The 10,882-nt window shown below is 39.0% G+C and overlaps 1 protein-coding gene across 2 annotated transcripts in view; it reads left to right on the top strand.

Moving 5' to 3' along the window:
• Positions 1-239: 239 nt before the first annotated feature.
• CCDC112 (coiled-coil domain containing 112) overlaps positions 240-10,882 on the top strand; it is a 34,669-nt gene continuing 24,026 nt past the window's right edge. For both annotated transcript variants that reach the window (XM_090279028.1, XM_090279027.1), the window contains exons 1-2: positions 240-477; positions 8,785-8,906. In XM_090279028.1, coding sequence (XP_090135154.1) covers positions 361-477; positions 8,785-8,906 — 239 coding nt within the window. In that variant the 5' untranslated portion in view covers positions 240-360. The remainder of the gene's footprint in view (positions 478-8,784; positions 8,907-10,882) is intronic.

The following is a 10,882-nucleotide window of genomic DNA, read 5'->3' as shown; positions in this document are numbered from 1 at the left end:
TATAGATATTTCTATATATGACAAGAATAAATTTAAGTATGAGAATGAAAGATAATGAATTTTCTTGGAAGTTACGGAGAGATCTGGTGTGGAAAGATTCTGCTGAATACGTTCATAGGAAAAGGTTATATACACAGCCGAGCCGGCAGCTCCCAGTCAGGCTGGGCTGCCACCCAACCCGCGCCCCTGCGGCCCCGCCCTGCGCTCGCGCTCCGCCCTGCTCCCGGCCACGCCCCGCGCTCCGGCTCTGCATCCCGAAGGAGCTCCACGGCGCAGAGAACCGTCCGGTGGGGGCAGCTCCCGCGCCTGAACAGCCAGGTCGGGGTGGTCGCAGCGCCCGGAGCGGCTGTAGGAGGAAAGATGGCCGCCTTGACGACGGTGGTGGTGGCGGCGGCGGCCACCGCGGTAGCCGGGGCTGTGACGGGGGCGGGCGCGGCCGCCGGGAACGGCGTGGGAGCAGCTCTGGTGCCGCAACAGGTAAATCGAAAAGGGCCGGGAACCTCTATGGTGGCGGACGTGGGCCGAAGGGGGCTGCAGGCCCCGGAGCCTGGATGGGGCCCCCGGCCCTCGCTGAACAGGTGTCCTCTGCAGCGCCGCCCCGGGAGGCGCGGGGTTAGCCTCCCTTTGCTCGGGGCCTGACACACGCCGGGCGTTGCGCTTTGTTCGCCTGTGCGTTTAACTGCTTTTATTGAGAGGTCCCTCCCAGTAGTTTTGGAATCCAAGACGACCTGAGTGGAAAACCTTGGCTCTGTCGTTTCCTAGTGTGTGATTGGAGCATACTTAGCCTCCCGGAGACACGGTTTCTTTAAAAAAAAAAAAAAAAAAAAATGGAGCTGTTAATATGCACCTTCCCGAGCCATGGAAAGAGATTTCGTTCCAAATAATTAATTGGTGGCTGCTCTATTATTGTACCTGCACTGGGAGCACAAGGAGGAATCAAATACGGAATGGTCCAAGGCACATATGTTTCTAAAGATTCTTTTGGGACCCATTTGCCCACACTGCGAACCGGAGGATCCCTGAAGGAGAATAGTTGGTCAGAGATTTTTGACTCCTCTGTCTCACAGACCACAACTAGAACATGGGCGATTCCTGCATGTTCCACCTTCACAATAAATCCAGAATCCCACTCTTCTCACTACTCCCCTTGTCCACACCCGCATTTCTCCCTGGCTGAAATACTTTCCTAATCGGTTACTATTTTTCCACTCTTACCTTCCTAAAGTATTCTCAACAGCCAGGGTGATTCAGTCCAGTAACGACACTACTGCTCAGAAGCCTCCAAGAAGTTCTTGATCTCAATAAAAGCCGGCATCCTTTCAGGGCTTATGAGTTGCCCCATCATCTTCCTGTCATCTCATCTCCAGGCCCCTGCTCTGAGTCAGCTGCAGCCAATCTGGTGGTCCTTCAGAGATGCCAAGCACTCTCCTACCTCAGGAGCTTTGCAATTGATACTCCCTCTGCTCAGAATGCTCTTCCCTGTGGTTAGCATTATCACTGCCTTCAGATATCTTTGTTCAAATGCCACCAGCTCACTGATTCTTTCCATGACCTCCCCAAACAGAATCCCCTTACCCTGCCCAACTTGTCCTTTTTCTTGGTTTTCTTTTTCATATAGTACTTAATACCATGATGTATTACTTATTTTATAGCTACTTTTTATTTTCTTTCTCCATCTACCACCCACCCTTGGGAATGTAAACTATGAGGGCAGAGCTTTTGGAAGCTTTACTCACTATTGTATTCCCAGCACCAAGAACTCTGCATGTTTAGTCCTGGAACATAGTTGGTGCTCACTAAATATTTGTGTATTAGTCCAGATCTGAAGGAAGGCTGTTGTGAGCTGAGGACAGGTTCCATTCTTTTCTTCCTCTAAGGAAATGCAATGTCTTTATTTAAATAAATTAAATAAATTCCACCTTAGGCAAAACTTCTCACACATCTTCCATAATTCTCTTTACTATTCTAACTCTAGCTGAAAGGACTCAGGAAAAAATATAAAAATACATAATATGTGAAATATTTTATTTATTTTAATTATATTTTATTTGATTATGCTATTACAGTTGTCCCAATTTTTCCCTCTTCGTCCCTCCATGTAGCACCCCTCACTCCCTCAGGCAATCCCTGCCACTTTGTTCATGTCCATGGGTCATGCATATAATTTCTTTGGCTCCTCCATTTCCAGTGCTATACTTTATATTCCCATGGCTGTTCTATAACTACAAATTTCTACTTCTTAATTCCCTCACATTTTCACCCATTTCCCCAAGTCCCCCTCCCATGTGGCACTATCAAAATGCCCTTTCTATCCGTGATTCTGTCTCTCTTCTTGTTTGATTAGTTTGTTTTTTACATTCAGTTGTTGATAGGTACATGTTAATTGCCATTATTTTGTTCATAATTTTGATCATCTTTCTCTTTAGCATTTTATATAATAATGGTTTGGTGATGAAGAACTCCTTTAGTTTTTTTCTTGTCTGGGAAGCTCTTTATCTACTCTTTGATTCTAAAGTATAGATTTGCAGGGTAGAGTAGTCTTGGCTGTAGGTCCCCACTTTTCATGACTTTGAATATTTCTCGCCAATCCCTTCTAGTCTGCACAGTTTCTTTTAAGAAATCAGCTGAGTCTTATGGGAACTCCCCTGTAGGTAACTAGCTGCTTTTATATTGCTGCTTTTAAGATTTTCTCTTTATCTTTAACCTTTTGCATTTTAATTATGATGTGTCTTGGAGTGGGCCTCTTTACATCCATCTTGTTTGGGACTCTGTGCATCCTGGACTTGAATGTCTATTTTCTTCACCAAATTAGGGAAGTTTTCTTTCATTATTTTTTCAAATAGATTTCCAATTTCTTGCTCTTTCCTCCTTCTGGTACTCCTATGATGCTGATGTTGGAATGCTTGAAGTTGTCCCAGAGGCTCCTTACACTCTCCTTGTTTTTTGGATTCTTTTTTCTTCTTCTTGTTCTGGTTGGTTGTTTTTTGTTTCCTTATGTTCCATATCATTGCTCTGATTCTCAGCTTTATCCATTCTACCATTGATTCCCTGTAAATTGTCTTTTATTTCAATTAGTGTATCCTTTGTTTCTGCCTGGGTCTTTTTTATGATGTTAAGGTCCGCACTAAGTTTCTTGAGCATCCTTAAAACCAGTGTTTTGAATTGTGCATCTGATAAATTGCTCATCTCCATTTTGTTTAGTTCTTTTTCTAGAGTTTTGATCTGTTCTTTCATTTAGGCCATGTTTCCTTGCCACCTCATTTTGGCAGCCTCCATGTATTTGTTTCTATGTATTAGGTAGAGCTGCTGTGACTCCCTGACTTGGTATCGTGGCCTAATGTAGTAGGTGTCCTGTAGGGTCCAGTGGCACAGCCTCCCCTATTACCCAGGCTGGGTACTTGAGGTGTGCCCTTCATATGGGCTGAGTACAGCCTCCTCTTGTAGTTGAGCCTTGATTGCTGTTGGCTGGTCACTGGGAGGAATTTACCCAAGCCAATCAGCTACAAGGACTTGCTATGACCACTGACCACCAACCTCCATTCTATGTGGAGGATCAGCTGTGCAGGGACAGGGCGGTGCTGTTCCGATACAGTCTGTAGCTGTCCACTGGTGCACAAGTTCTGGGGTTTCCCAGTGGTATAGGTCAGAGTCAGCCCTCACCTGTGATTCACCCAGGGCCACCCAGCCTGACCTATAAAGTGATCTGCAGTTGACTGCTACTTGTGTTGGGCTTGGAGGTTCCCAGGTGAAGCCAAACTCTGATCCAAAATTGACTGCTGCTAGTTCCGGGCCTGGGATCTCATAGCTGGAGTACAGGGGCTTGGGGCTCACTGAGGCTGGTTGTTGGTTATTTTAAAAGATTCAGGAAGATTTGAAGCCTGAGCCGAGACCAGCCATTCATATGGAAAGGCCACAGTCAACAGCATGTGTGGGCCCATAAGTTGGGTGAGTCAGAGCCTCAGGGTTTCCCCAGGGCAGAGCAAACTGTGAGCCGGGTTGATGGACTCTCAGATATGCTTCCCACCTGTCAGCTCTGTGGCTCTGTCAGGGGAGAGCTCAGAAAAGGAACAGTGGCTTCTGCCTACCTTTCTGTCTGGGAGAAATCTGTCCCCCAGTTCTCGCCTTGATGCCAGACAATTCAGTTCCTCCCCATATGCCACTAGTGCCTTTCAAACTGCTTTCCCGGTGTTGCAGCTTAGAGGGAATAAGTCTGAGTAAGTTCATGTGCCAAACCCTTTAAGAGTCACCACTTGGGACTCCAGTAGTTCCTTTTACCAATTCAAACCCTGCTGTTTTTTAGAGCCAGAAGTTATGGGGGCTTATCTTTCTAGCCCTGGAATCCTGGGTTGGGGTCTGGTGTGGGGCTCGTATCCCTCGCTCCCGAGGTACCCTTCCCGAATTATTATCCACTGCTTGTGAGTGGGGGACCAGCCCGTTCTGCATCTCCAGTCTCCTACCAATCTGGATGGATGAGGTTTTTTTAGTTGTCGGACTTCCTTTCAACTAGATAATGACAAGTCTGAGTGATGGTTTTTTGTAGTTTAGTTGTAATTTTGATGTGATTGTGTGAGGAGGCAAGCCGTGTTTACCTATGCCTCCATCTTGACTCCCTCTATGTGAAGTAGTTTTTAAATGCTTTAAAAATATTTTTTTAAATGTATGACCCTAGTGATTTATCCATCTTGCTGGCTTTCTTCATGAAACCTATTTGGCTTACTTTAGTTCAAAGCAGTTTCTTCCCTAAATTCTTTTAACCATGTTTTCCCTCCTGATTTGTGGTTTTCACAAGTTGCTTATTATTATTATTGATGTACACTTTTATCACTACACTGTGGTGATTCTCAGAGTTTTGCCTTCCTAGTGGTTGGATCAAAATCACCTATGGAACTGTTTCAAATGTTGTATCAGTCCCTGACATTTAGCAATGTCGGGAGAGATTTTTGGTTGTCACAACTATGGGAGAACGGGGGAGGTTGTGTGTGCATCTAGTGGGTAGAGGCCAAAGAACAACAAAAAGCTATATGGTCCAAAATATTAAATATTAATAGTCCCGAGGTTGAGACACCCTGCTTTATTCCCTTTCACCACTTTATGGAAGGCAGAGCTTCATAGTTGACAGTTGCAGCAGTAATGTGGTAGAACTCAAGGGTGTTTAGGTTTTATAAAAAAGGAATTAGAATCTCTGCTGTACCCTATTGTGATTTTTGAGTTTAACTATGTATTAATATGTTATCCATCTTCGTACTCCTTCCCACACACACAACTATACATTCAAAATCTTTAGCCTAACACTGAACTTGAATATTTGTCATATGATTACATGAATGAATGAACGTTTCTATTAATTCTTAACAGTGAAACCAACTAATGTTTTCTTAAGATAATTTACCTGATGACAACCTCATGATATCAGAGATGTCTGCTAAAATATCTGAAGTTCCTGTTTTAGTCTTCTAGGGCTTCCATAACAAAATGCCCACAGACTGGGTGGCTTAAATAACAGAAATTTGTTTTTTCAGTTTTGGAACCTGGGAAATTCAAGATCAAGGTGCTGTCAGGGTTGGTTTCTGGTGAGACCGCTCTTCCTGGTTTGTGAACAGCAACCTTCTTGCTCTGTCCTCACATGGCCTTTTCTCTGTGCACATGCAGAGGGGGGGAGGGGGGAGAGAGAGATCTGGTGTTGTCTCTAACTCTTTTTATTAGGATACCAGTCCTGTTGAATTAGGACCTCATCCTTTTGCCTTCATTTAACCTTAATTACCTCCTTAAAGGTCTTATCTCCATCTATAGTCACAAAGGAAGTTAAGGCTTCAACATACAAATTGAGGGTGGGGGGTGACATAATTTAGTGCATAACAGTACCGTTAAATTATTTTGGAGTAATTATCTTTGAAGTTTTAGAAATATTTTAAATTGTATATTATCCTACAACCTCCATTGGTTGTGGAATCCCATAAAATTCTTACCTATTATGAAACAAAATAATGTACCGTATCTATGTGCTTTAATATTTGTGTACTATTTATTTATAATTCTCAGCCATTGCCTTTCAAGACTGAAGAATACAAATCTGTTTATCCTCTTCTCAAATGCCATTTCCCACTTAGTCATTTTAGCTATTGAATTGTGACTTTTTTTGAAATATCTCTAATAAAATAGTATCAAACTAGTATATGTCCTAGTTTTATACCAGGATAGGGCTGTGTTTTCCGTTTTGTTGTTGTTGTTTGTTTGTTTGTTTCTAGTGACCTCCCTGTGATGGCCTATATTTTATGGCACTTGGCTGCCTGGAGTAGTTCTTCAGTAGTAACTACATTCCTTCTCTGACTTTAAATGTTACGTAAAAGCAGATTTCCTCTAGAAGATCACACATAACCATGTTCAAGTGTCGTAGACTAAAGAATGCATACCACCCTCTACCTAAGACAGTCACATTCTAATATCTAGCACCCGTGAATATTTGACCTTACATGATAAAAGGGACTTTACAGATGTGATTAAATTAAGAATTTTGAAAAAAAAGAAAAAAAAAGAATTTTGAGATGGGAAAATTATCCTGGATTATCTTGGTGGGCCATTGTATTCACAAAGGTTCTTATGAGAGGGAGGCAGGAAGATCAGAGCTAGTGGAAGGAGATGTGATGATAGAAACAAGAGAATGAAGTGATTTGAGAGAGGGAACAGGAGCCAAGGAATGCAGATGTCCTCTAAAAGATGAAAAAAAGGTAAGAAAGTGGGTTCTTCCCTGAAATCTCCAAAAAGAATACAGTCCTTCTGACATCTTAATTTTACTCTTGACCTCCAGAACTGTAAAAAAGTAAATTTATGTTGTTTAAGCCACCAAATTTGTGATAAGTTGATTATAGCAGCAACAGGAAACTGATACACTAGAGAAGACCTGAAAGACCTAAAATTTTACCTTTGGCTGACCTTGAGACTCTTTGCAGAAAGGAAGTGAAAGCTAAGGTAGAGGTGTAAAGTGCTTGCCCAAATGTTGAAGGCATGCACATAGATCACTTCAGCAAAGTCTGGGAGACTTAACTTGTTCAAGATATCTAAGAAAACCTCTGACCAGACAATCATTAGCTGACAACTAAGCTGATCCAGGAGAGATTTCAGTGCCACAGAGACAAAGAAAGCAGACTTTATTGAATTAGTTCAGGAAGTTGACTAAGCAAACAGCAGCAATAATAAACCTTTGTGGGAGAAAATCTCATTGCCACATTGTTATTTAATATGTCCAGTATTTAACCAAAAAAAAAAAAAAAAAAAAAAATGAGGTATGCAAAGAAGCAAAAAAGTATGGTCCACACACAGGAGGATTTTTTTTTGAGGAAGTAAAGTTCACTTCCCTAAGGAAGACTACATGTTGGACATAACAGACGAAGACTTTTAAGTCAGCTATTTTAAATATGTTTAAAAAATAAAGGAAACCATATACGAAGAACTAAAAGTGTGAGAATGATGTCTCACTAAATAGGAAATATATAAAGAGAGAAATATTATAACAAAGGAGTTAAATAGCAATTTTGGAATTAAAAAACAATAACTCAAATGAAAAATTCACTAGAGAGACTTAATAGTAGATTTAAGCTGGCAGAAGAATCGGTAAACTTGAAGATAGGTTAATTCAGATTATCCAGACTGAGTAATGAAAAAAAAAAGAAGAAGAAGAATGAGGAAAAATGAACAGAGCCTCAGAGACCTGTGAGACACCATCAAGCATCATGAATAATGAGAGTCCCAGAAGGAAAGAAAGGAGAAAGGGGGAAGAGGAAGAATATTTGAAGAAGTAATGGATGAAAACTTCCCAAATTTGATGAAATTATTTATATATAATCCAAATAGAATAAACTCAAGGAAATCCATATGTAGACACATCATAATCAAACTGTAGAAAGACAAAAAAAGAAAATCTTGAAAGCAACTCAACACATATGAGGGATTCTCAATAAGATTAATGACTGATTTCTTATCAGAAATGTTGGCCTCCAGAAGGTAGTGGAATGCCAGTCAAAATGCTGAAAGAAAAGAACCGTCAACCAAGAATTATATGTCCTGCAAAATTACTCTCTCAAAATAAAGTACGCTATATCAAACTAAAAAGCTTCTAAATAGCAAAGGAAACCATCAACAAAATAAAAAGACAACTTACTGAATGGGAGAAAATGTTTGCAAATCACATATTTTATAGGGGGTTAATTATATATATATATATAGAACTCACACAGTTCAATAGCAGAAAAACAATACAATTAAAAAATGGGCAGAGGAACCAAATTGATATTTTTCCAAAGACATACAGATGGCTAACAGATACATGAAAAGTTATTCAACATCACTAATCATCAGGGAAATGCAAATCAAAACCAGAATGAAACATTACCTCACTATTGTTGGAATGGTTATTATCAAAGAGATAAGAAGTAACAAGCATTGGCAAAGATGTGGAGAAAAAGAAACTGCACTGCTGGTGGGAATGTAAATTGGTGTGGCCACTATGAAAAAGAGTACAGAGGTTCCTCAAAAAAAATAAAAATAGAACTATATGATCTACTAATTCCACTTCTGGGTTTTTATGCAAAGGAAATGAAAACATTAACTTGAAAAGATATGTTCACCTCATGTTCATTGTAACATTATTTACAATAGACACCAATGAATTAATGGGTAAAATTATCCCATGAGAAACTCTATTGAGATTTCATCTGTGAAAAAAAATCCCACCTCCATCTTTTATCATTTTTATTATTGGAGATAAACTTATTTTTATTTCTTATGCAGAATGATGGCTGTTTTGGTACTTCAGGTGGAATTCGTCCTTTTCAGCTTCAAAACTGGAAACAGAAAGTTAATCGGACTAAGAAAGTAGAATTCTTACACACAGCGGAAAAATTAAAAAATCAGTAAGTATAAGAACATCATCTTCAAATAACATTACTAGCCTTTTATTATGAACAATGTATAGAGTTAATTCTGTTCCACCCTATCTAGTCTCTCACATTGTTACAAAATTCTGGTCACTAGCCTTCCAAATATAAAACAAGAGCAAGATGGGAAGTGTGAAATAGACAAATTATAATAGACTACTTAATATAAAGTTAATTTTAAGTAGAGTTATTTAAATTTTATTTGTTTTTATCATTCTGAACCCCAGTGTATTTCAAGGGGGAAAAATGTAGTTATTTCTTTAGACCACATATATCAAATAATAGATTGAACACATTTTCACTTAGCAAGATAAGCTCTTGGTAAATATTTTTGAGTGAGTGAATAATTTTAATGAAAGTCTGTACCTTCAAGTTATATTTTTGGAATGTCTTATTTAGTCTCCCTCCCTTGATTCTCTCTGTCCCTTTCAGATCCATCTGGCACATTATGACTAGGCCAATTGAGAACTTTTAATTCTTAGTGTATATGTATTCTTTAAAAAAATATCTAGGGATATGTATTGAATGTTCAATGGTGCCAGCAGCACCATGATATGATGTATATCATGAGGAATTATATAAGAATTAGAACTCAGAGCACTTAACCCTACTCTATAGTTGAAAATTTCATCAAAACATTGCTTTGAAGTCATACGGTATCAATTTGCTGAGGAACCCAGAGAAAAAGGGAACTTGTGAAAAATGATCTCTGGACCAGAATTAGTGGCAATTGTCTGTTTAGAAATTCTACCAATAAAAAGGTATACTGTTTGAAATTTGAAAAGTTATACTATAGTTTTGGGAGATTGAATTCTCAACTGCATTTATATAATACTTATATAGTACTTTTTAATACTCAGAATTTGAGAACATACAAGTTTTTTCTTTAATTTCCAAAATGTACTACTTTACATAGAATTGGACTCCAGGTTAGGGGTTTTGGTTTATATCTCTCTCTAGACAGGTAATCTGCAAAGTGGTTAATGTCCATATATATAGTAAACCAGTAGATTATGCCAGTATTGATACCTTGTCTACCATTATGTGTTAGTTTTACAGCTCTCATTAGGCTTTCTCCATCTGTTACAAGGTTTTGGAAAAAACTCACTGGGAGAATATTAGAAAAATCCATTAGAAGAATATTTCTATTCATCACTTCTCATTGCATACCAAGAAAAAAACAATTTGTAGTATAATTCTGTTTTATTTGCAGAGTAGGTAATATTCGATACATTCACATGGTTTAAGAATCAATACATGACAAAGAGTACACAGTGAAAGGTCTCTTTCACCTGTGACCCCAGCCACCCACATCCCCTCCCGTCAGACAACCACTATTTTTAGTTTATTGTGTATCATACCATAGATATTTTGAAATCTGTGCATTTAAGAAAATAAAAATACATATTTATATTGTGTCTTTTTTATAGAAATGGTAATATCTGTTTTGGATCTTGCTTTTTTTTTTTTTTTTAACTTAAGAGTATATCTTAGATACCAAGGAATTGTTGATCATGTCAGACACGATAATGGCATTACAGTGATGTAAGCCAATTGTCTATAATCTCTAGAGATGCACACTGAAGTATATTGGGGTGAAATTACATAATGTAGTGGATTTAATTTAGAATACTTAAAAAAAGAGAGAGAAAGAATGATGAACCAATAGAGGAAAAAGAGGTAAAATTGTTGAATCAGAGTGAAATGAGGAATATAGTATCATTTGAGTGCATACAAGAGGAGTCAGGGTAGCATTTTCTACTTTTGGGTATGACTAACATTTCCATTTAAACTCTCTGTTATAAGAAGAGTGTGTCTTAGAGATCTTTCCTTATCAGTACATGGAACACAGGACCACTGCATTGTATCCCAGTGTATGAATGTGATACAATTTAACCTGCCCCTTAGTGGTGGACATTTAGGTTATATTCAATCTTTTATTATAACAAACA

Source organism: Furipterus horrens, unplaced genomic scaffold (assembly GCF_987537825.1).
Source record: "Furipterus horrens unplaced genomic scaffold, mFurHor1.1.pri manual_scaffold_5, whole genome shotgun sequence".
Taxonomy (NCBI): domain Eukaryota; kingdom Metazoa; phylum Chordata; class Mammalia; order Chiroptera; family Furipteridae; genus Furipterus; species Furipterus horrens.
This window is presented reverse-complemented; position numbering and strand designations above follow the sequence as displayed.